Raw genomic sequence first — 27,035 nt, 5'->3', positions numbered from 1 at the left:
CCCAGTGGGCTCCCCACAGGGAACCTGCTTTTCCCTCTGTATCTCTGCCTCTGTCTCTCTCAGGAATAAATTTTTAAAAATCTTTAAATAAACAAACAAATTAATGTTTCTCCTTTATCCTGTAAATTTATACATAATTGACCTTCTTTTCATTTCAAGCAACTGTACCTTTTTCACAATCATTTCCCATTCCTTATTTTCCTATCTGGAACATAAACTCATTCAGCCAAACACTTTGTCTTTTTTACCATAATGTCGTCAGGGCTTGAAACAGTGTCAGAACACAATAAGCCTGAACACAATAAATATTTGTCAAAAGAACAAATAGATATTTTCTGAATTTCAAGATCTGCCTTTAGTCCCTTACATTGGATTCCCCTCTCGGGCTTGTCTCAATCCTGTTCAGTGGTCTCATATGATAAACATTACTCTTATTCACTGCATTACAGATTTTCTGAGGTAGAGTCCACCTGATCCAGTCCCAGTACCAAAAACTTAAGTTCCATTGACTAAAGAAGGAAGTCTCCAAAAGAATGTGCACACATCCTATTTGTGTTGCTTTCCAATGGATCATGATGATGTGTCCATTTAGATTATAAAGAACTCCTAGATTATAAGGAACTGTTTAAAGTATGCCTCAACCTTATGATGAGAGGAGGGGGATTGGGAATAAAAGCAGCTTTCTAAAAACCTTTCCCATCATGCCCACAGGTAGTTGCCAACTCCCTAACTATTCATCAGAGCAACTTGCTGCTGCTGCTGGTTTGTAGCCTCCCTCTAAAGCAAGTGTTCTCAATCTTCACCATGCATGAAATAACCTGGGGGGGGGGGGGGCTTTTAAAATAAGAATGCCTGACTGTGCCTCCCCCTGTCACCACAGGGTAAAGTTTAGGAATTTACAGTATGTTAAAACTCCCCTAGGTGATTTTTTTTTTTAAGATTTTATCTATTTATTCATGAGAGACACAGAGAGAGAGGCAGAGACACAGGCAAAGGGAGAAGCAGGCTCCATGCAGGGACCCGACGTGGGACTCGATCCTAGGTCTCCAGGATCATGCCCTGGGCGGAAGGCGGTGCTAAACCACTGAGCCACCCAGGCTGCCCGTAGGTGATTCTAATATGCCTCCAAGGTTGAGAACCACCCATTTCTAAAGATTTCAAGCCCATTCAGACTACTTTTTCAGGTACCAGAAATCCCAAACTCAAAGTCTTGAGGCACAAGACACAAGACTAGACCAGGAAGGCGTTTAACCAACCAGTAGCTTATGTCATGTCTAAGGCATCAGCCATCACTTAACTGTAGCCAGTTGTAATTATGTGGGAAAGTAGGCCAGTATTACTAGATCGTCTTAATCTTCAAGAGAAGCCATAAATCTGTAATTTTAGATGAACTTTCATAATTTAAAATGCTGGCAACCAAGTCAAATTTCCTTAAAATATTGTGTGGGGTAAACAAAACATGTCTTGAGCTAGATTCCGTTCATGGGCCAATAATTTGCAGTTTTTACTTTATACCAACTGTTCTACAATATCCTGAAAAATCCTTTATATATTCTTCACCAAAAGTCTATTAAATAAATTCCTAGAAAGCTAGATTCCTTCTCATCACTCATGTATGCTCTAGATATTATTTTGAACAAATCTGATTGATATAGCTGGAATAACTCCAAAGGACAAATATTATGTTATTCAGAGTATGAGATGCTCATATGCCTTAACCTTAAAGCTATTGGCAGTGTAAACATCATTCCTCAATCCACGATATGTATTAATACCTGAAATATGCAAAGTACCAACTAGGCTCTTTGGAATAGAGACAAATGGCATAGTTCCTATTCTATAGAACCACTCCGTATACTTAGGGAGGTAGGATATAGACTTAGATTTTAGTAAAAATACAACAGAGCAGTTTATTTATGATGAGGGCATGGCTAGATCTGAGCTCACCGCTGGAAATAGAATATTTCACTGGAAAGGAAACGGAGATAGGTAGTGGAGTGCCTCAGATGGATGACTAGTTAGGATTCCTAGAGGTATTGTCAAGCACTTTGTGTGTTTTTAATTTTTGTTTTTTTCCCTTTTGTCTTGCTTTTCAGTAGCAGAGTATCATGGCAAGTAGTGTTTAGGAGGAGTATTTTGATCATGGTAGATGAAACAGATTGGACAGTAGAGAAAAGAGGAGGACAACCTGTTCTAGGTCACAGCCAAGGTTGCAGACATGAGGGTTCGTAGAAGGGAGGATGGTCTGGCCTGGGTGGTGGCAGAGGGGTGGGAAGGAAAGGGTAAGCTCAAGTGATTTTGACCTTGACTAGAGAAAAAGGAGGGCTAGCAATTATTCAGTAACCCCTTAGGATGGGCTTTATTCCACATTGAGTGCTTAACGTAAAATTATCTCTTTTGCTTTAAGACAGAATATGACTGAAACGGGAGACCACTTGAAGATTCTACTATATAACCACCCTGTAAAATTTATCTTATAGGGCCTTAGAGATCACCTGGTCCAACCCCCTCACTTTACAGAAGGGATTTGATTTTTCTCAGTCATTTACATATCTATAACAGAGCGAGAATACAGCCCAGATTTCTCATTTTTTACCCTAATGATCTTTTTTCTTCATCATGTTGCTTCCTCATCCTGAGCTTTCATATAAATAGGCTATAAATCAGGTATCAGATTCAGGTAAGAGGATTCAAGTGAACAGGTGATAAAATGAAAGTGAACAGGTGATAAAATGTGGTATAGAAAGTAATTCCATAACCACTCAATGCAAACAAGGGAGGAGGGAGCCAGAAAAAAAAAAGGTCTTCACAACCTTGGTGTAGAGGTTGTGCAGAGGAGGAGATAAAGTCAGCAGTGATATACAGTTAGTAGTAGCGCCTACATCCTTTTTATCAGCCCAGCACAGATGTTGAGATAAGGGGACATAAATGGGGAAAAAAAAAAAAAAAGGAGAGCAGATTCAAAATAGCTATTAGAAAGCCCTGTTCAGTGGAAGATGATAAAAGTGAAGAATCACCACTCTGGGGAGGTTGCTGAGGGGAAATCAGACAGACTCAGGGGACAGGGAGGTGTCACTGGAGCTGGATTTGGAGTGGTGCCTGCCTCATGAGCTTCTATCTTGTAAACAAACTTTTTCTCCTAAAGAAAACATTGTACATCATGATTTGACACAATGGTATGTGGCAGGGTCTACATCAGAAAGATTATCTGGAGGTTTAACTGAATAGATGGTCTATGGAAACTGAAGACAACTGCATCTCCCCTCCTGTAGCCAGCCATTCTGGTGTTACGTAGACAATTATTGTGGCTGGGCCCTGAGCAGAAAATGTTTCTTGGCTATCACAAACTGTGCCAAAAGGGAGGACCAAATTATCCACCCTGTCCTAAATTGCCCATCATCAGCCTATGTAATAAGAGCTGACAAAGGACAGAAAGGAGGAATAAGAATATTGTCCATGCCTCTCCATGCCTTGCCCTATTTAAGTTCCTAGTACTTTTTCTCTCACAAATAAATTATACACAGGATGACTTGGGGAAAATCCGTCTATCAAGATGGATTCAGTAGGGTCCAGCTGGAAAGTAACTTTCTTCTTCACTACCCCCGCCAACGCAAAACCACTCTCTGACTCATTTTTCCTCACCACAGATGAAATTTGGGGTGGGCAAACATAGATGTTCCTCATAAATGAAATGAAAGTCCAATCCTATGGACTGCTTCCCCGACTGAGGAAGGAAGAGTTTCCTTTTTCCTCTTTATTCTCCTTCCTGTCCAGGTGCCACTTTTCCTAGTTTCACCTGGGTTGGGCCTAGGAGGGAGGGAAGCTGGAGGGAAAGGAACTGGATCCTACTCTGATACCACAGTGGCCATCTGGCTTTGGGACCCTCTAGGTGAGGCAGATATTCAAATGCCAATTCTTATTCTCACTGGAACTCACATGGATGAGACCTCCCTCACGCTGGAGGTCTCCATCTTCTGAAGAACAATTCCTCCTCCCACTGGCTTCCAGCAGCCTACACCTGGGGCTCTCTTTTGGGATCAGTTCACTATTCAGGCAAGCCCATCTTCCTCAGGGTGAGCAGTCCAGCTCTCTTCGGCTGGCCCTAGGTCTGGCTCATGAGAAACTCATACTGTTGTCTATAAAACTACATCTCTCTCCAAAAGCAGCTGGATACCTACTTTTAGAGGTCAGACCTGAATCATGTTCCAGTCTAACTCCCCAAATTGCAGGAAATGCATGTCAACACCCTTAATTGGTTCTATTACTTCCTACATTTGGCTTAAGATGGACAAGCACACCCTCTACACCATGAGAGAAGGACACAAAGAACAGTGACACTTCTATCCCAAGAAATCCTCATGGGAGACTTTGCAACCCTCAGTGAATCCTTGGCATTCGCTTATAAAGCCTGAAGGTGGGTGAAGGGCTAATGCCAGCTGAACCCACTTCTCTGTATTTACAGAACACCTCACATCTAGGCAGTTAGTAAGACTGATGCCAAAATGTGAAGAAGTTCTAGAAAAACAAAGTAATTTGAAGTCAAATGAAATGAAAACCACCCCTTCCTACCTTCTCAACTCTTCCGTCTTGCTATTCCCTGCCCCCCTGTCCTCAAGACCCATGTGTAACAAAATGAGAAATGCAACCAATTAGAGGCACACATAATTTGGACAGTGGTATAGTTGTCTGCTGGATCATGGTAAACAGCCAAATCAAGTTACTTAAAATCTATTTTTTCCAGATGATTTGCTCATTTAGTTCAATCTACCTCTTTGGATAGTTTTCTCAAACACATTCCCAGAAAGTTAATTAGGGTAAGAGTTTGATCTAAAGAGTGTGAAGCTCAAAAACTCTTGGCATTTTGAGGTCAGGAAGATGATCAATTTCTTTTTGTATATCCTTTGCCAAGCTGTTCTCACTTTAATTTTTAAACTTGTGTGAAATTCAAAGAACACAGAGCCCCGTGTCATTTACACTTGGGCCATCATAAAAAGGCAGCTTTCTCAAAAAGAATATTGGCTGTTTTCCAGGCTGCCAGAAAGCTTTTTATAGGATCTTTTAAACCATTCTCCTTTAAGCCAAAAAGGGAAATTAAATTTGGCCAAGGGTGAATGGACTGCCCGAGATATGAATTGCTTCTAACAGAGACAGAGTTCAAGGGAATCCTAAAGCTTCCCAATTTCAAGGAAGAAAAAAAGTAAATCCCACCTACTCCATTTATCATGGAAGTGACATTAAATAACCTGCAATATAGTGAAGAAAATTTTCTTTTCAGAGCCGTTTTGATGAATTGTGCATTTTTTACAGAAATCATTCAGACACTTTATGCCCCCTTACAGAGGAAAGGTGCCATCTGACAAGAACAATATGATGATACTTTCAAATTGCTCCCTCCGTTTAAAAACAAATAAATGATGCTTTGGATATGGCCTGGTGAGAATTTCAATCTTGAAAAATCGTGAAATATTTCAAGTATGAAGTGTAGAGAATAATATAATCAACACTCAATAAGATACTCAGCTTTGCTGAATCAAAACATTTGGTCTTAATCGTTCAGATCTTTTTTTACCCACTCCTTTTCCTCGTTACAGAGGTAATACTGTGCCTATTTTGGTGTTGATTGTTCTCAGAATTTTCCTTTTGATAAAGATGTGTGTATCTCTAAGCATGTTTTAAAATACATGTTTTATTATTATTCAGAAATGGTGAGGCCAACAGATCAGGAGAGGAGTAATATTGAAAAGATACTGTTACACTCACAGAGCCCACACTTCTGTGGGGAAACACCAGGAGGCAGAAGGGAAAACATATCAGGAGTTTCTATTATGGCTTCCATGGATGAAACAGGGTAAGCAGGTTTAGGATCTTCTGGTTTAAATAATTTTCAAGGACTCTGGGGTGTAAGACTGCCCTGGGGTAATTGGTGCTGGAGGAGAGAGGGGAAGGGCTCATAAAAGGAGGTAGTTGGCCCTAAAGACTCTGGACTGGTTGATTTGCATATGAAAGGCACACTCCTAGGCCAGCTGTTTGCCATCTCTAGGGATTAGCTCCAGAGTCAGCAAAACCCCAAGTTGTCAAAACATGAAAAATATAGAAAAAAAAGATAGGATTCATGTGCAACAATATATTGTATTAATTTACATGCTAACCTTTATTAAAAAATCACATACTGTACATATTGTATATATATGTGTGTGCGTGTGTGTGTGTGTATATACACACCTTTTTTCTCTTTGGGGATTTATCCAGATAGTTTCATGCACTAGTCAGTTCATTTTTTTTTTTTTTTACTGCTTTGGAATTTGGCACTGTGTCAATATACAATACTTTATTAATATTTATTCATTCTTTTGTTTATGGACATTCGTTTCCAGTTTTTCACTGTCATAAATTATGTTGCGGTAATTAATCTTTTACCTATCTCCAGGTACACATATGGCAGAGAGACATGGAATAGCTCACTTCAAAGGCATTCCTGTCTAACACATATTGCCCTGTGGCTATTCAAAGTACTTGTAGCAAATTACCCTTCCATCATGAGTGTAGAAAATGCCCTGTTTTTCTACTGCCTCACCAGCAGCGTTACTGTGAAGTTTTCCTTTTAATGCTTGCCAACATGATGATGTGTAATGGTATCTCATTATTGTTTAAATTTGCATTTTCCCGATTACTAATGAAGTTGAGCATCTTTTCATATGTTTATTGTTGTTTGCATTTCCTCTTATACAAATTGCCGTTCATATCTTTTGACAATGTTTCTACTGTGTTGTATTTGCATTATTTTGAAAGTTCTTCATATTCTGATACAAACGCTGTGTTAGTTTTATGTGTTACAGATATCTTTCCCTAGTCTATAGCTTATCTTCTCTATCTTTAGCAGAAAGGTTAAATTTCATTAATATAACCAAATATCTCAACTTTTCAATTTTGGTGCGCAGTTTTTGTGTCCTTCTTATTTTTTAGGTACTTTTTTGATTGTTTTGTGTCCTTTTTAAAAGTATTCTGAACAGGGGGCACCTGGGTGGCTCAGTCAGTTAAGCATCTGACTTTTGATCAGGACTCAGGTCTTGATCTCAGGATTGTGAGTTAGAGTCCCACACTGGGCTCCATACTGGATATGGAGCCTACTAAAAAAAAAAAAAAAAAAAAAAAAAAAAAGATACTCATAATAAATAAGTAAAGAGCATTCTGAATAGAATGTTATATTTCATTTAAAAGTTCTAAACTTTTGACTTTTCCCATTTAGATCTTTAGTAAGCCTGGAATTGAGATTTTAATATGATAATAAGCAAAAGTGTTATCTTTTTCTACAAGGATAATCAACAGTTCCAGCACCCCTTGTTGATTAATCCACATTTTCCTTCACTAATTTTTAGTGCTATGTTGTCATTTGCCATTTCCTTTTGTTTATGATTTATAAATGTGCTCTTTATTCTCTTCCACTGGCCTATTTCTTAATCCCTGTCAATATCACAGCATTTTAATTAATCACTTTAGCTTTCTAAAAATTACATTGCCTGGCATGCCCACTCCCCTAACCTTGTTTTACATCTTCAAAATTGTTCTAGCTGTTCTTTGAAATTTGCTCTTCCTTATAAGTAATAGTCAGCTAGTCAATTTCCATACGTACATACCAAAACAAAAAAATTATTGCGTCTCAGATGTGTCATATTTATTTAGTTCATATATTAACGTGGATTAAAACCAATACTTCAAAAAAAAAAAAAAACCAATACTTCACAATATTGAGACTTCCCATTTATAAATGTGGCATTTCTGTTTGATCAGGGTTTGGTTGTTGTTTTTTTTTTTTTTCATGGTTTGTTTTTTTAAAATGTGTTTCAGCTAAGTATTTCCATTATTCTCCATATGACCCTAAGTCTTTTTAAAATTCTTTCTATTATATAAATGCTATGGTCATAATAATTTATATACTTTGAAATAAGAATGCAAATTATTTTTGTGCACTAATTATACTGCCAGCTACCTTATTAGACTTTTTTATTAGTTCTACTGCTGATGTCTCAGATTGAAGAAGAGTTCTTTTTTTGTGTATATAGACAATAATGTTACCTATAGATAATGACAGCTTTTCATCAATAATACTGATATCTTTTTTTTCTTCCCTTATTGTCTAGGCTAGTACATCTAGCACAATAATGAATGGAAGAAGTATTGGCAAGCATCCTTGCCTCATTCCTAATTTTAAATAGAATATATCAAACATTTCACCATTGAGTGTGGTATTTATTGTAGTGTTTGATAGATTTTTACCCCTTACAGATTAGGAATATTCCTCCCTTGCCTTATTTGTCAAAAGGTTTTATCATGAGTAAACTTTTATAAAATATATTTTCTATGCCTCTTTTCATTTCCCAATGTGGAAATCTTAATAGAGTTTTATAATATTTAGCAACCTTTGAATTCCAGGACATAAACTGGCAGCAATATATTATTTAGCTTCTATTGAGTACATATTGTCACTATATTATCTCAGATTTTTTCCCTTTACATTAGTAAGTGAAATTGGCCTAATCTTTCTGCTCTTTTATTGTCCCTGTCTGGTGTTATTTCTGATATTATACTAGCCACAGAAAATGGGTTGGAGAGAATTCCTTCTTTGCTAGTTTCTGGAATAGTTTGTATAATATTGAGATTTTCTATTATTCTAAAAAGACATAATTTACTTCTAAAATCATATGATTCTGACTTTATTTTTGTGTGGATAGACTTTAAACTACCAACCCAATTTATTAACAGTTTTAGATTTATTCAGTTTTTCTCAATCTTCATTAATCAACTTTGGTAACTATATATCTCTAGGAAAATTATCCATACTGTCAGATTCTTCAAATTTAATGTTTTAAAATTGTTCCTAGGGCTCTCTAATTTAAAGCCTGCTTATTGAAGGAAACCATCAACAAAATTAAAAGGCAACCTACTGAATGGGAGAAGATATTTGCAAATGATATATGCAAAGAGGAGTTAATATCCAAAATATATTTAAAAACCTATACAACACCAAAAATCAAATAATCAAATTAAAAAATGGACATAAGACACAAATAGACTTTTATCCAAAGACATGAAAAGATGCTCAACATCACTAAAGCATCGGAGAAATGCAAACCAAAACCACAATGAAGTATCACCTCACACCTGTCAAAATGGCTAGAATCAAAAACACAAGCAGTAACAGTACTTTTGAGGATATGGAGAAAAAGGAACCCTTGCACACTGTTGCTGAAAATATAAACTGATACAGCTACTGTAGAAAATATGTGGGAAAAATGGATGCATATGTGTATAAATATGTGTGTGTGCACGAATTTCCCCCCCCCCACACACACATTTATTACACACATGCACAGACACTATGGAGTATTACTCAAACATTAAAAAAATGATAGGACTTTTGCTATTTGTGATAACATGGATGGACTTAGAGAATATTATACTAAATGAAATTAAGTCAGAGAAAAATAAATGCCATATAATTTCACTTATATGTAGAATATAAAAAACAAATGAACAAAAAAAAGTAAAAACAGATCAAAATGGTCGTCAGAAGGGAGGGGAAAGGGGAAAGGAAAAATGAGTGAAGGAGAGTAGGAGATACAGGTTTCCAGTTATGAAATATGTAAGTCTTTGGGATGAAAGGTACAGCATAAAGACTATAGTCAGTTGTATTGTAATAGTGTTTTATGGTGACAGGTGGGAGCTACATTTATGGTTTGTGCAGCAAAACATATAGAGTTGTTGAATCCCTATCTTGTACACCTGAAACAAATGCAACATTGTATCAACTAATGTCTTAAGCACCATTTTTCATGACTTTTTTTTGTTTTTTTCTTGATGAAAGTGAACAGATATTTATTCTATTGATCTTTCTTAAAAATTAACTTATTTTATTGATCTTCTTTATTATAATCATTAATTCCTACTCTTATATTTATTATTTTTTTCTGTATTCTCTTTGTTTTTTTTTTTTATCTCAAGGCACAGTTAAATTTTGAAATATGTTTTAAAGTTAATCTGTTAGGGGCACCTGGGTGGCTCAGTGGTTGAGCATCTGCCTTTGGCTTAGGTGGTGATCCCAGGATCATGGGATCAAGTCCCACTTCAGGCTCCCTGCATAGAGCCTGCTTCTCCCTCTGCCTATGTCTCTGCCTCTCTGTCTCTCATGAATAAATAAATAAAATTCTTTTTAAAAATAGAATGAAGTTAGTCTGTTAGATTCTTGTTTCTTTAAATTTCTAAAATGAAAATTCATCAAAAATAATGCCTTTACTAATATTCCTGATTTTAAAAAAATCTGAACACAATTTTATTAGTTAATTAGAGCTATATCAGTAAAATCATAATGAATCAATTATGAGAAAGTTGTTGGTCAAAATAAACACATAAGTAGAGCTTGCAATTTTAAGTGATAAATGGTTTCCTCCAATAGTCAGATAAATGCACTTTTCCATTAACAGTCATTTTTAAAATTGTAAGTCAAAATTCTTGAAACTATTCTAATAAACCTTTCAGTATTCTTTTTTTAAGTTTTTTTTTTTTTTAAGATTTTATTTATTCATGAGAGACACACACAGAGAGAGAGGCAGAGACACAGACAGAGGGAGAAGCAGGCTCCACGCAGGGAGCCCGACGTGGGACCTGATCCCGAGACTCTAGGATCACACCCCAGGCTGCAGGCGGTGCTAAACCACTGAGTCACCACGGCTGCCCACCTTTCAGTATTCTAAGAAAGCTCCTTACCCACGTTAGCAACAAACTTATGAAGAAACTTAACCTTATAATAAGTGAAACTAGAATAGAATAAACAAACTCCATCTATACATCAAGTTGTAATGTCCAGCTGAGTGTTCATCTTCTCAAAACATCTCTATCAACAGTCCCTTATTTCCCCAATTTTCATATTAAGTTTGTACCTTAAGTTCCAGCCAAAAGTTGAATAAATATTGACTTACTAGTTTTCTGTTTCACTGTTCTGTTGTTCCTTCACTAGTTTCCTGTGTTGGAAAGGTAGCTTGTGCCTTTTCCATCTTATTTGTTTCCTTTTTGGGTATAAAAATTTAAAGCTATTAATTTCTCTGCATGTAGTGGTTTAGCTGCATCCCATAAGTTTCATGTTGTATTTTCATTACAGTTCAATTCCAAACAATTACTAATTATTATGTAATTTCTTCTTTGACCTGCGTTGACTTAAAAGAGTTGGGGGGGGGGTTGTTTTGGTTTGATTCAGTTTTGACTTTCTAGATGTTTGTACACATGTGGTGGGGAAGGCAGCTGTTAATTATTTTCCCTTATAACTGGTTTTTAATTTAATTTAAATTTCTAATTTAAATGCACCATGTCAAACAAAGTTATTTGTTCTATCCCAATTTGCTTTGTGACCTAGTTCTCGGTCAGTATGTTTTCCAGTGTTCTCTATTGAATAGGTAAGTTTCCCAAACATTTTGAAAATCTACTTATATTCAATAAGGCACACTAATTTCTCTGTTCACTATTCTTTGTTTTTTTGTGTATATGCCTTCCTACTAGGTTAAATTTTCTTGTTTCTCTAAAGGAATTCCTTTGCTAAAATTTCATTAGTGACTAATCAAATTTGTCTAAAAGGGTCTTTATTTTATCCTCACATTTGTATGCTTAAAATTCTAAACTGGCAGTTATATTCTCTAATAATTTTGAAGATATTTTTACGAAGTTTTCTAATTATTTTTCCTTGCAGATAAAATATCTTTAAAGTTTCTCCTTTGGTTCCACAGTTTCAATTCACAGGTATCTAGCAGTAGATTTATTTTTGTTTCCCTTCCTAGGAATTGAGATTTCTAAATCTGAGGATTTATGTCTTTCATAAATTACAGAAAATTCCAGACATTATTTCATTAAGAATTGGCTATCTTCCATTTTCTGCATCTTTTTTTTTTTTTTTTTGCTAGACTGCATGAGATAGCACACAGAAATAAATCTTTGCATTTCATCTTCTCTATCTCATCTCACCCAACACCTTAGCATCAAAACACAAAGCACTTGGCTACCCAGTCAGAAATTGACCTCCTCCCTAAATACTTTGCCTTCAGCTTACCCTCAGGGTTCCAACTGGTATTCAGTTGTTTAACTTTGAGCCCCTCGGGATTTTCTCATACTTCCTTGTAAGTTCAACTGTCCAATTAAAACACTTGTTATGACTTATAGAAGACTTCTGGGTAATTTTTAGTGGAAATATCTTCAGGTTATCTAGTTTATAACATTTCAAGAAACGGAAGTCAAGACTTTTAATCTTCAAAATAAGATTTAATTATGTTAATAAGTTTGAAACATTTAGTACAGGGATAGGTGTTGAAATTTTAGAAAATGTGTCTGTTACTAGGGCTGAATTAAAAAGCACTATGTAGTTGACTTATTATTTGCTTTTTTCTAGTTTGTTTTCATTATTCTCTGTCTTGTAATAAATAGGAACAAAAGGAACTTATCTGTGTTAACTAAGATTAAATAAGTACCTTGACCTTGATTCTTTTCAGATAGGAGTTCTAGAAGTTGACACTCTTCCAGACACATTGCCCCCATCCTAATTGAGATCCCTTTTTATCTAAATGGTTTCCTATAGACTATGTCTTTAGTATGACCTGATGGTTTTAAGACCCAGGCTCAAAATCATCCAATTCTTCCAATTTTTTTTAATATATATATGTACTTTGGAGTCTTTCTCACTTTGATACTTGCATAATATTTATAGTTATTACATCAACTGTATCCCACAACCATTTCTGGTGATTCCAAAGTTTCTGACCTTACCTTTCCACATATATAAGCTCCTCCAGAGCTTAAGATTTTCTCCCATGCTTCCTCCCCATAGAGCTGGTGCACATGACAGCCAAAGGCAAACAGTTAAAATAAACAACTGTTTGCCTGAATAACTTTATCTGTAACAGGAGTTTCACTAACATCAGTAACAGGAAATTGAAGCAATGAAGGTTTGCACAACTGCCCAAATCCTCAGTGTTTCACTATTGTAGAGATTCCAGAAGGATCACTTATAATTCTACCCTCAAGATTAGAACTCTTAGACTGATTAATAGCCATTTAAGAAAAAAATTTTCAGTACGTGTCATATACCAGGCAATGTACTAGGGCATTTGGTATACAGTAGCAAAAATTCCTGCCCTCACAGAGTTTGTATTCTAGTTATAGGCTAGAGATAAATACACAAATACATAAAAAAAATAATATACAACATGTCAGAGTGCTGTGAAGACAAAATCTGAGCAGGAAAGGGGGCCAGGGCCTAAGACGGGGAGACTGTCATTTTAAATAGGATGGTAAGAAAAAGTATCACTAAGCAAGTGATATTTGAGCAAACAGCAGGCTAAGGAGGAAGCCATGAGGCTTCCATGAAGATATCTGAGAGAAGAGCGCTCAAGGCAGAGAGAATTGCAAATGGTAGAAACACAGGCGGGAAGGAACCTGGCAAGTCCAAGAACAAGCGAGAGAGTACTGCAATGAGAACAGGATAAGGGGAAACTATCAAAATGGAGGGTAAAGGGTCCATGGAAAGGGTGAGTAGGAAGATCCCAGAGGGTCCCACACATCACTGTATATACTGTGGGGTTTTCCTGAGATGAGGAACCATTGGAAGAAACTCGGGGGCAGGATTAGACAAATATCTCAAGTAGAAGTAAACCGCAAAAACTGAAGGTGGCTGAGGTTAAGGGTAGAGGGTTGTTTTGTTTTGTTTTTGATGAAATAAATTATGGCATGTTTGTACAGTGATGGGCAGGATACAGTAGAAAAGCAAAAATAGCCGAATAAAATGTACGCAAGAAGGGGGAAAATTGCTATAGTGGTGACTCCTACTAGAAGAGAGAAGAGGTCTGATATGGATTGGAGGGGCTGTTCTTAGCCAGGTCCAAAGTCCCAGTCATGCATGGTAATGGGAGGGAAGGCAAGGGTGTACAAGCACAGGTGCAGATGATTTAATGGCTGCAAGTCACGGGAGGGCATGAACACCATTCTCTTGTACTGGGTTCATTTTCTCTTTGAAATAGGAAGCAAGGTCAACTAAGAATGATAATAAGAGAAGAGGTTTGGGGGGTTGGTGTATAGAAAGAGATGGACCTCGCAGAAGGCTACAGGGGGCAACATGGAGCACTGATGAGAGGGTTCATATTCCAGCTCTGCCATTGATCAGCCAAGTGACCCTGGGCAAATCTGTTAACCTCACTAAACCTGTTTCTTCTTATGCAAAATGAGGGTCACTGCTTTGTGGCGAGGATGAAGAGAGATCATGTAAAAGCAATTGCAACAACTACTAAAATGACTACACTTAGTGTATATTGGCTGTTGACTGATATTATACATTAGGCTCCCAATCAGTGAAAGAACAGGCTGTGATATTTTATGTTCACTCTTTTTTCAGGAGGTTTGTCCTCACCAAGCTTCGAGTCATCCCAAAAGGAGCATTTTCTGGATTTGGGGACCTGGAGAAAATGTATGTACCTGACAATGTGAGTGTGTGTGAGTGCCTCAACCGGGCTGTGGGCAGCAGCCTCACATCACATCCAGTGTGGTGTTCTGTGCTCAGAAGCCAGAAAACCTTCTGCACCCCATCCCATTTTTCTTTCCTAATAACGGGCAATCTTTCAGAGTGCAGCTGTTGAAATGAACATAAGATCAATCTAAGCAATCCTCACTTTTTCTTCTCTAAAGTGTTGCTCTGAAGTACCTGTGAGTGTAACTTTTATAAACCAAAGCCAATTTTCTCTGCTGATACTCATTCTTTTTCAGGGATATTATTATTTCTGATTAATTTTTAATTGACAGCAGGGCCTAACATTTGTGTTTGAGATTCTCTAGACTCCTCTCTTCCAAGCCATGCTGACAAGTGGTAACTGATTTATCAACATTTAAAAGCATTAGGAAAGTTCAGAGCACTGAAGGAGATTTCCTTTGAAGAGAAGACTTCTTTGCTAATGCAAACATTCACTCCTTACTGAACTAGTTTAATGTAGGGGTCTCCCCAAGTAGGCTGTTCGCACAATGAGGCACAGTAGGAAAAAGCAGAATAAAATCTGCCATGTTTAAAGTAACCCACTCTTCCTTTGAAGGCTCTTGATCCCATATCCCAGGCCTCAAGGGCCAGGAAAATCTTTTCTTCACCACAGTGGCAGCCAGAACTTAAACACCAATAAATATAGCAACAGATAGATGGATTACACAGAAGGGAACAATTTTTTTTTCATTGTAAGAAGAAAGCAACCCCCCAGGTCACATGCATTTCTCTTTCTTAAAGCCACTCAATTTTTTCTCTCAGTTCGTTCACCCTCATTTAAAAATACTTGTTGAAGTCTGAGGAAGCAAGAAAGAAATCCATTAATGAAGGAAACATAAAGCAGAAAGAGTGGCAATCTGTTCCAGCAATTACATCACCTGCTTGGAAGACGATGTTCAGAATCCTACTTCGGAGAGCTAACTTTAATATAAACTTACTGTATGACCTGGAATAAATCAGTGTATTTCTCGGGACCTTGGTTTCCCCATCTGTGGGTTAAGGAAGGAGTTTTAAAAGAAGGAGATGACTTCTGTGATCTCTAATTCCTAAGTGTAAGGATCCTCAGTTAGATAAGAGCCCAGTTTAAAACCTGTCATCTTCCAGGTTTACCTTTTTGAGGACAGTTGGTGCTCACAGGAATTGGGAGATGGGGCACTCTTTGGAGCAGGGCTCACCAAAGGAAACAAAGATCCAATAGGGTTGGAGAGCTTTCTGCTCAAGATGTATTCCTGGATGGGTTAGCCATTGCCCTGTCTGGAAGTGACATGAACAAAATGTCACTTATCAGATATGCCTTGTCCCATGCAGCCCTATAAGTGCATAGATATTGTTCTAAAGACAGAAAGACCAGATACTACAAATAACCAACCTTAAGCAAATTCAATCCAGCAGGTGTAATTGACTCCTTATCGGGTGTTCAGCATCAGACGGGACCTTCCAGTAGTGACATAAATCGTTAAACTGAGCTGATACAACAATAATCCCAGAGACAGGGCAGCTGGTTCAAAAACACCTTAACTTCCTCAAACACAGCTTGTCCATTTCTAGCTCACATCTTTATTAATCAGCCCATACTGACACAGTGAGGTGCCTGAAATAAAATTAAAGCGATCTCTTTTTTTCCCCCAACACTTTTTATGTCCTAAGGCTTCAAAAACATTCTGTAATAGAAGGCCAGGCACCGAACTGAACTCTAAATAGACTGTACCCTTCAGTCTCTATGCTTCCCTTCATCCATTGTCTCACCTTCTGTTCTTGGTCAGTGATGAGTTCTCATCCCCTGTATTTCTGTTCTTCATCTGGTTTTTAGTCAGTTTCCTGAACTTAGTAAGTATTGGCTTCCTCTTCAATATCTCCCTCTCCATGAATCATAAAATCCCTTTCATTCATTCTGCATGTGTGGCAGTTTTACCTCTCCTCTTTCTTGCCACTCCCACTCTTGTGAACTGCCCCCTTGTCCTTTCCTTTCCCTCACTCCTCAGCCAGCCCTCTTGCTATTGGACCATAAATTCTCTAACACCATGTAGTTATTCTATGAAAGATCCCAACACAATGATGGAACTGCCAGATCTCGTGACTTCTACTTTGTGTTCTTCATACTTAACTTATACGCAGCTCTTGATGTCATTGACTATTCCTGCCATTCTTCCTAATAGTTATTCCCCTTTTAACTTCAGTGACACCACACCCTTCTGTCCACTCTGCTAGACTCCCAGACTACTCCATAGACAGTTCTTTCCAACTTTCTTGTTCGTCAGCTGCCTCTCAAATATTCAGATATTCCAGGGCTCCATTTTGGCCATTTTCCTTTTTATATTTTTCTCTTTTTATATTTTTCCTTTTTATATTATTTATCAAAAGATGTCTTACTATGAGGGCTCCTGGACCTTCACTGCACTCCCATCTCTCTTTTGAGGCCATAATTCTTGTTTTGAAATAAACTCCTAAACATCTCTACCTAATCAAACTACTAGTGCCTCAAGTTTAATATATCCAGACTAGCTCATTGTCTTTAAGCTTAAATTTCTCATCTTTCCATATTGCCCAACATTACCACCTGCCTAGATTCCCAAACAGGAAAGTTCAAAATATCCCTTCACTTTCTATCTGTTATACCCAAATCCTTTTCCAGTCCTATTGACTCTTTCTTAAAAACATCCCTGGAATCCAGCCCTTCTCTCGCTCCTGCTGCGATCACATGCTCTTAGGTCTGAAGTCTCATCAACACCTAGATAGCCTGTTACATGAGGCTGTCACACCTACCCCAGCTCCAGTCTCCCTAGCTCCCTGCTGCCAGACCCACACTGCCCAAACTCTCTTGCAGAAGAAACTGAAGGGAGTCTCACTGCCATAGGATTTAGTCTTAAGTGCCTGGCACAAAACACAAAGCCTTTTATATTTCCACTATGTGTACTGCATTCCCCACAGTCTCATCAGACAGAAAATTTGCCATTTCTCAAGCATTATCATTACCAGGCATCATACTTATTTAAAGTGTGATGACTGGTTCTTTGGACAATGCTTGGTACATAGCAGGATCAAACAATAGTTACAGGTGAATTAATTAATTCATTATTAAATATACTTTCACACTCATCTCATGTAGATGCTGGCCCTCTGCCTAAAACTTCACTTGAAATTGGAAAAGAAATCCTGCTAGTCCTCCAGGGTCCAGATTAAATGTTTATGCCTCTGTAAAGCCTTTGCAAGACTTTCCCAGTGCTTCCAAACCATGATCTTGTGTCCATACTATCAATAGGACATTTATCAGATTATATTTAGAATTTACAATTTTTCCAGATCCCTTGACTGTTCTTTAAAGGTGAGGTCAGAATATAACTTTTTATTAAAGTACAACACCAAGTCCAACTGCTTTTATCTCCTTGCTATACCTCTAATCTGTCCACTTACCTCCTTCTCCAGATACAGTAGTATTTCCCTAGATAATTGCAATGGTTATCTACTTGTGCTGCCCTATCTACCAGCAAGCTCTGCACTCACTCCTATGCATTCTCTACATGGCAACCAGTGTGACATTTTCTAAATTCCTATCTAATCATGTTACCTTCCACATATGTTCTGCTACATACACACACATGCCATGCTTTACCACTGCTCTTAACACACACCAAAAAAAAAAAGGAAAGAAAGAAAGAAAGAGAAAGAAAGAAAGAAAGAAAGAAAGAAAGAAAGAAAGAAAGAAAGAAAGAAAGAAAAAGAAATGAGATCCTCTCATAGTCCGTCCTTTGCTGGATTAGCCTTTTATCAGTTCACAAAATGTACTGTGTTATCTGCCTACTGTGAGCCTTAGTTGGTTCATGCTGTTCCTCCTGACTAGAAAATCTTTTCCACTCTGGCTTTTAATTTAGTTGACTCCTACCCATCCTTCAGATTCCCATGCCACTGCCATTAGCCTAGAAAACCCCTTCCTGACCTCTCCAACTACTGCAAGACCCCCTACTACATACACTTTGCTATCACTAGTCTCTGCGCTGTCTTTCATTTTAGCAATATTACACTTATTTATGTGATCACTTAATTTCAAACTCCCCTATTGTACTGTCCAAGGACATGTTTGCTTTTACTCAGTATTGGATCCTTGGTGCCTTGCACAATAAGTAACTGGTAGATGTATGAATAAAAATGCATCAACAAATATGATTAATTGGGAAGACAAGACATTCAGAAACAAAAATACTAAATAATATAAATGATAGTGATAATGTAGGAGTTGATAAGCATAAGAACACTGGCTGAGAATCTACTATGATCTAGGCACTTACATAGTTATAGTTTAAAATGTAATACAGGACAAAAATGCACAAGATAATATGTTCAAAGTAAGTAATACAAACATCGTATTTGTTAGGACACTTTCTATTTTGAGAGACCAAAGAAAAATAAACCTCAGATAGCTTAAGGAAAAGCAGAAAATTTAATGGCTCATTTAATATGATGGTCAGAGAGGAGGAATGGCTTTAGAAACAGCTCTACTCAGGTCCCATGCCCTTAGGACTTAGCCTCTCCATCTCACTCAGGTCTCCCTTAAACTATGCTAGCTTCAGCCTTTCACCCTAGCCTGGTGGCAAGACACCAGCAGCAGTTCTGCTTGTGCATCTCCTGAGTTCCTTGAAAGACTCGACCTTTTTTTTTGTTTGCTCAAGCTCATAAAAGTCTTAAGATTTAGAATGACTCGTTCAGATCACACAACCATTCCTGGACCAACCACTACAACTAAGGGAAGGCCATTGCTCAAAGTGGTTGTGGCCTGGCTAATGGGTTCCATTCTTAGAGTTGAAAATACCCACCCCAACCACATGGACTTGGGAGTGGGAGAGGGAGAACCACTAACAAACCCTGAGGCCACTGCTGGAAAAAGAGTAGAGACCAGATGCTAGTGGGTGGGCAAACAACTAATGTTGAAAAAGAAAGTTAGTCCTGTTCTCAACCCCAAGAGACAAGTCTCTGTGGCCTGGCTGATTGAGGATTTGTTTGATTGTTCCTTCTTCGTCCTTTCAGAATGATTTAAAGAATCCTGTTACTTTGCCCAACCCATGCCTGTGATTCCTCTTTCATCAACCCAGCACCTCTGCTTCTATAAGGAGTCCAAAGAGAAAGAAGTCTTTCTTAGAAATGAAATGATCGCTGCTCACACCATAGCTTTAGTCAGCATCGCTATCTCAAACCTCCCTACTCTTCACTGCTTTGGGAATGTCTGGGGGAAAAGCAACCATTAAACTCTCTGCAATGTGAAGTGGCTTTGCAAAAGTGCACTGTAAACTGTTTACATTGTCTTTAATTACTTCAGAGCCATATGTCAGCTTGGTATAAAGTGTGAAGATTACACTGAATGGGGTGGGGGGAGTAGGTGACAAGGTGGTGATTTATGGTAACCAGAAAAATTATGTATGGAAATGAGTGCAATTTAAAAACACATCTACGTGCTATTATAACACTGGAGGGGGAAGAAAAGCCAGTTTATAACAAAATATCTTTGAAAATAGGAGCATGATGAATATGTAAATGAGACCAATCAACATCAGCTGAGATATGGTATATGCAGATGAGACGGCAATGAGCCAAAATGTGAAATAGCTCCCAAGCCATAAATATGAACCATATAAAATTCATTTGAAATATTCATGATAACATAAGGACAAAAAATATAATCAAGTGATTTATTTACATATAAAAATGAGAACACTAGTCTAACACTTCAGCCTCCACCCCCAGATCACTGGGGAAAGAAAAGTTAACTTAACAGAGGGACTTCTAGAAGAAGAAATTTATTAAATGAGAACTGGTGCAAATATGCTAAAAAAAACAAAAAACAAAAAAACAAAGTTGAGGATCCTTCAATTTCTCATTTCTTTGGGCTCACTTAAACACACATAATAGGAAACAAAATCAGGCACCCAAAACTATACTGCTAGAAATCTGGGCTCCAATCTGCTTTGCCTCCCTGGGCACCTCCTTGTTAGATAAAGTATGTTGGTTCCTACCCTAGATGTCTGTGTTTCTGAGTTAATAGGCAAAGGAGACTTGAGTCCCACCTACTGGAGTAAAGCAAGGGGGGTGTAGGCTGATGATGCACTAGGCTAACAGGTTAACAACTGGAGGCCAGTGTTGGAAGAGTTAGACCCCTGAATGGGAACAAGGGTATGAACCCTGGGCATGAAAAGAATAAATGAGGTTCAGTGGTTCTCATCTCAGATTGCATTTTAGAATCCCCTGATGGGCTCTTAAAATAATCTACAGGCCTATCATTTCCAGGGATTTTTCATTTGTCTAGGGTGGGGCCAAGAACTGATCATTTTTTTAATGCTCCCTTGATGATTCTAAGGTATATTCACTCCTGAGGTGGAGACGCCTGGTGGCTCAGCGGTTGAGGGTCTGCCTTGGCTCAGGGCGTGATCCCAGAGTTCTGGGACTGAGTCCCACATAGTGCTCCCTTGCAGGGAGTCTGCTTCTCCCTCTATGTCTCTGCCTTCTCTCCGTGTCTCTCATGAATAAATAAATAAATAAATAAATAAATAAATAAATAAATAAAATCTTTAAAAAAAGAAGGTCCTGAGGTGGATGATATTTAAGTCTTAATCCAGTTTGTAGAAGGAATATAAACCTATGTAGTGTGTCTACACATTGTGGCTGAAGAACAAACAAAAGGTGGGTGGAAGGAGATGAGGTCAAAGCAGCAGCTGGAGGTGAGACCGTAGAGTACCTTAGAGGTATGGGGACAAGTTTGAGTGTCATAGTTGATCATGGGAATTAAATGGGTTATTGTCAACAACCAATTCAATGATTTAATTTGCATTTTTTTTAAGTATCATTCACACACAGACTTTTGTCAATATTTTGTTAAGGATTTTCGTCTCTATTTATAGATAATAGTAGGTATTGATTGGCTATGGAGCAACTGAGATTCTCATACACATCTGGTGAGAATGCAAAATGGTACAATCTTTTTAGAAAAGAGTTTGACAGTTTCTTATAATATATTTCCCCAAGAGAAATGAAAACATATGTCTACCCCAAAGACTTGTTGAAGAATGTTCCTAACAGATTTATTCATATAGCTCAAAACGGAGAACCCCAGACTCATCACCAGGTCAGGAGGTAAACAAATTGTGTTCTCCCCACATGGCAAACTACTACTCCAAAATACAACTGCTAATACAACAACACGGATAAATCTCAAAAGCAATATACCAAGTAAAACAGAAAGCCAGATGCAAAAGAATATACACCATATGATTCTATTTATATGAAATCCCCAAAAAAGAAAATCTACTGTGGTGCCAGAAATCAGATCAGTAGCTGCATGGGGCCAACAGTGATAGTAGAGATTGTTTGGGTAGGGGAACACGGAACTTTCTAGGCTGTTAAAGATGTTCTATATCTTGATTGTGTTGGTTGTTACAAAATATATCCACTTCTAAAAACTGGAACAGTTAACGAGTGCATATTATTATTTGTCAAACTACACTACAATAAAGTTGCTTTTTATTTTTTTAAAGATTTTAATTTATTTATTCATGAGAGACACAGAGACACAGGCAGAGGGAAAAGCAGGCTCCCTGCAAGGAGCCCAATGTGGGACCTGATCCGGGAACTCCAGGATCACACCCTGAGCCAAAGGCAGATGCTCAACCACTGAGCCACCCAGGTGTCCCTAAAGTTGCTTTTAAAGAAACAATTATTTAGTACCTATTTGGGTCTAGTTTTAGATATTACATCTCCATTCATCTGCACTTTATAAGCAGGAATACTAACATTCAGCAAGGTTAAGCAACTAAACAGCATCAGAGGGTCCTTTCATGGTAAAGTTAGCATTTGAACCCAAGGTAGTCTGGTCCTTTCTGCTACCCAAGGCTTCTTTTTTGTTGGTATCTACCATTTTCCAGAATCATTCTACTAAAATATAAGAGTGACCAAAGGAAATATTATGGCTGTGAAAGCCTTCTTTGATGCCATTTATAAGTAGAAGAGAGAATTTCTATACCTAAGTGCTTGGAACTTCCATATACCAGAACACAGAGTCATTTTCTAATGGGACAATCATAGAAGGGAATAAGCCTCTTCTTGCAGCATTTTTTTTTTTTTTTTTTTTTTTTTTTTGCCTTCAATTTCCAGTGTGCCAACCCATTTCTGGGTAAAGCTCTTGATGAGACTGGCTTAGGTCCAAGGGTTTACAAACTGAGCTCCCTGTTAAATTGCAAATTAACTTAGTCAGCAGTTGGGAACTGTAAGATTAGGCCAATTAAGTTGTCATAATTGACCCAGGTCACACATGAGTTAGTGTCTAGAAGGTTAAAGTCCTTGTCTCATTTCCTGTTCTCCATAAATATTCTAAAAATAAGTATTTTTGTTGTATTTATTGCTTCAACCAAGAATACAAGAAGCTGGGGTTTTGTCACATTTTGGGTTGATGTGGTTTTAGTAATCCTATTAAGTCCCCTTATTTCAACTGTTTCTAGGTGAGTCCTTAAAATAAACTCTGCAATATCTAATGGCTGTCCAGCTCAGAAAGAGAATAATTTATTATCTTCATATTTATATGCTTAGGTTTTTGCCTATTTTGGTTTTGCTTTGATTTCTTTATAGGTTGGGGGGAGAGGAAGTGGAATAGGGGAAACAGAGTTACTGAGATGTACTGATTTTATGGATTCCCCCAACACAGTATTCATTTTTAACTCTCCACATCTCAGTCCCTTATGCTTTATTCATGAAGATAGTGTAGTTTCTATGCTGGAAGAGAATACTGGAAAAATATAGATGAAAATATAGGAGGGAATACTGGAAAAAAAATTTTGTCTTAGTCTGCTTGAGCTGATATAATAAAATACAACTAGATGGCTTAAATAAGATTTGTATCTCACAGTTATGGAGGATAGAAGTCCAAGATCAGAGTATCAATATGGGCAGTTTGGGTGAGAATCCAGTTTTTGGCTTATAGATAACTGCCTTCTCACTTTATCCCCACATGCCCACAAGAGAGCGCTGGTCTCTTCATCCCATTCTATGGGCACTAACACCATCCTAAGATCTCTACTCCCACGACTTCATGCAATTACTTCCCCAAATTCCCACTTCCAAATACCACCACACTGGGGATTAGGGCTTCAACATATAAATTTGGGTTGGAGATAGAGAAAAAGATACAGACATTTAGTCTGCAGGATTGTGAATTACCATATAGTAATAAAGATGTGTATTATAGACACTCGCTTGCTTGGGAAAGCATGGATATGCTGTCATTTATATATTCCATCTCTAAGATCCTCCACCCACTGGACACTTCAAGGCATTCATGGTCCTGGTGACCTCCACTTGGCATCTCTCATTCAGCAGCTAAGATTCCCATTCCAGGTAGCAAGACTTGACAGAGGTTACTAAAACAAGGCTTTTCCGGCTTGCTGTCAAATGCAATTTTCTTCTATTTTCTAATCAAGAGCCAAGCAATATCATCTTCTCTATCTTTCAAGACTTCTGCTTTAGCCATATTTGCCCTTCTGACCTTTCTTGACAAGGCAAGTTGTGGGAGGGACTTTAAAATGTGTTATGTTTGTCAGTGCTCACAGATATACCAGAAAATGAACGGGGCTTTTTTTTTTCCCTCTCTGCCAGTAACTCAATGTTTGTGTCTACTAGAGAAGATACAATTAAGACAGCATAATACTCAAGTTAAAAATAGCCTCCTGGCTCTGCCCTGGAGATTCCTGCTAGGTTTTTTTTTTTTTTAATAGAATGGTATTAAAATAAAAAGATGCAATCTAAATGCAAGCTCCAATCAATGCACAAACTACTTATTTTTATTTCCTCATTTAGCCCATGCCCATCACAACCACATCCATCTGGACCATTTATGACTTAATAAGATGCTTTAAACAGTAAAAGACTCAAATAGAATATGGACCCACTTGTCTGCCCATCCCCCGACAAATAAACTACCTGAATCTTACACTTCATAAACCTCTCCTGTGGTGCTTGGCTCCACCCTGGCCAGCCTACATGGAAATCAAATGATCAGAGATGTGTTTTTATAGTTCAGACCATTCCAGAAGTTAAACAGGCCGAGAGGAAAAGCATAAGAGGGATAAATGACAAAGGGGCCTAAATGAATAAAGTAGAAGTTAACCACGCCAGTGGGCCTGAGAGTCTGGGCATGGAGATAGCAGTTGTTGATGCCAAGTGTTTTATAAACATGCAATTTGCACTTGGATGTGAGCGTGCTTTGAAAAGTTAAAAGTGCATACAAATGCAAGGTATGAATAATAAAGAGAGACCATTTGCTCTGCTTCCCATCCATGGTACTCAGCTCAACTACACAATGACTACTGATTTTGCCTTTCTCTCTTCTCCTATTCTTTCAAAGCACCAAGCACAGGGCTGGGCACAATAGAAGGATAACAGCAGGTGAAGTTTGTGAATTTGCCATCTCTACCCCTTGGATTCTTTCCCAGTCTTTCAGAACATTTTCCCCAAATAGGGTCTCAGTATTTTAATCCTCTTTATTATTCTTTCCCAGTAAAAATAAGGGTATCCAAAGAAAGTACTACCACTAAAATTCAAGGAGTTAATAAATTGGATCTTCCAAGACAATTTGCCTATTTAAAAAGACATGAAGTAGCTAATACCTATTTCGGAGGATTAAACTGCTAATGGTGCAATTTTAGTCAATGTGGCACATGTGCTTTGGGAGATTTGCTTTAATTCACGAAAAAATCATATCCAGATTGGCTTACTTGTTTAGACTGCAAGGCCCATGTGTACATGAACTGAAATTTGAAGGAAGGATAAGTTTCCTGTAATTAGACTGAAATTAATGCTTTCAAGACTCCATCTGCTGAGGATGGGCTCCCTCACTCACTCACTGACCAGAAGGAGAACTCAAGCCGTTTTTTTTTTTTCCTTTAGTGAATGTTAAAAATTGAGGTGCCAGTCTTTATGTATCTGTTTCAAGTGTGCCCTTTTATTATACCTTTCTCTATATTGTCTTCCCTGCTTCTCATACATATGTGTAACTTCTCAGTCCAACCAAGCAAGACCCTGAAGATAGGACTTCTCATGTGATAAAGCAGACATTTGCTTTTGGGGGCAACAGGATGGTGGCTTACTGTAGCACCAAGTTCCATAAGAAAAAAATCCTGAGTAGAGAATAAGTTCCATACTAACTTCAAGGAAATGAAGCCAAATCAGAGATCAGCAGTTGGGCCTTTTTAAAGGGAAGAGATTTATAGACTTTAGTCAAGTACTCAAGACAAGTGCAGGCTGATGGATGACACTAGCTAATCTATCAAGTGATTTATCAGGGTTCACAGAGTAAATGATTGTGAATTCCATCACTCCCTGAACACTTGTGAGGATGAGGCTTGTAGAGTTAATGAGCTTCCTCAAGCCGGCGACACCTTCTGACTAGTATATGTGCTGTTGTGTTTATTCTATTTGAGGGAAACTCAGACCAAGCAAACCTAGAGAAGTATAATCCATCCATCAGTCAATAATTCCTCAAATTCTTCTTGAGCCACAATACACATGTTAATTAGATTAGAGAGTGATTTGATGAAGCTTATGGGCCAGTCACTATTAGATGTTCTGAGCAATCAAGACAAAGATACACAGTACCTGCTTTCAAGGAGTTCCCACAGTGATCAACAGCAACAATCACTGTCACTTGTTCAATTATTATTTTGTCATAAACTGAGATAGGCCATTTTACATGCATTCACTTATTTAATTATCATCCCAGTTTTACAGTGAGGAGATTGAAGCCAAGAAGGGTATGTAATTTGCCCAACATCACATATAAGTGATAGAGCTGGGATTTGAACCCAAGCATTCTGACTCCAATGCTTACCCAGTAATTTATTATTCTATAGTATCTATGAGTACAAGAAGGGTACTCCAGATCACATATGATACAGGAGAATGATACTCTTTCTCTCTAATGGAAAAGAGTAGACCTACACAAATTCACAGAGCTCTCATTTATTCTAATTGTGGCAGTAGTAGTTTGAATATTTTTACATTTGTTACCTATTTTATAATTTCAAAATGCCTCATATACATATATCTCACTTAATCTCCCATGCCACTCTTCAGTGGCAATGGAGGCAAGTATTTGTGTGCATCCCACAGGGGAGAAAATGAAGTTCAGAGAAGTCTGGCAATTGGTCTAAGTTCAACAGCTAGCAGGTCATGCAGGTGAGATCTTCCCATGCCACATTCTGTGCACTTTTTCCATATAATGTTTTCCTGGTTGTAATGCTGCCTCTCCTTTATTAAAGAGAAATTACATCTTAAGAGTCTTATGGTCCCTTCAGTCCAGGATATTAAACGAGTCCAGCTCAGAAGAAAAAAGTAACCGTTGTATTTCTGTCAAGTACATACCTTCATATGCAGGTGTTTCTGCTCAGTGTTCTCCTACTTCCCACTCAGTACTGAGCGCTTGGCAATAAAGAAAAATGCCCTAGAAGTGGAC

General features: G+C 37.9%; 2 protein-coding genes across 17 annotated transcripts in view; one reads left to right on the top strand and one right to left on the bottom strand.

Moving 5' to 3' along the window:
• LOC144324117 (uncharacterized) overlaps nucleotides 1-27,035 on the bottom strand; it is a 582,294-nt gene that overhangs the window by 409,253 nt on the left and 146,006 nt on the right. The gene's annotated exons all lie outside the window — the stretch shown is intronic.
• FSHR (follicle stimulating hormone receptor) overlaps nucleotides 1-27,035 on the top strand; it is a 167,947-nt gene that overhangs the window by 62,026 nt on the left and 78,886 nt on the right. For 5 of the 8 annotated variants that reach the window (XM_077915332.1, XM_077915330.1, XM_077915333.1 and 2 more), the window contains one exon: nucleotides 14,423-14,494. In XM_077915332.1, coding sequence (XP_077771458.1) covers nucleotides 14,423-14,494 — 72 coding nt within the window. Of the gene's footprint in view, nucleotides 1-14,422; nucleotides 14,511-27,035 lie in introns of all 8 variants that reach the window. The other 3 variants (XM_077915335.1, XM_077915334.1, XM_077915336.1) reach the window with 1 other exon arrangement.

Source organism: Canis aureus, chromosome 11 (assembly GCF_053574225.1).
Source record: "Canis aureus isolate CA01 chromosome 11, VMU_Caureus_v.1.0, whole genome shotgun sequence".
Classification (NCBI taxonomy): Eukaryota; Metazoa; Chordata; class Mammalia; order Carnivora; family Canidae; genus Canis; species Canis aureus.
Note: the sequence above shows the minus strand (reverse complement) of the source record. Positions and strands in the feature narration are given on the sequence as shown.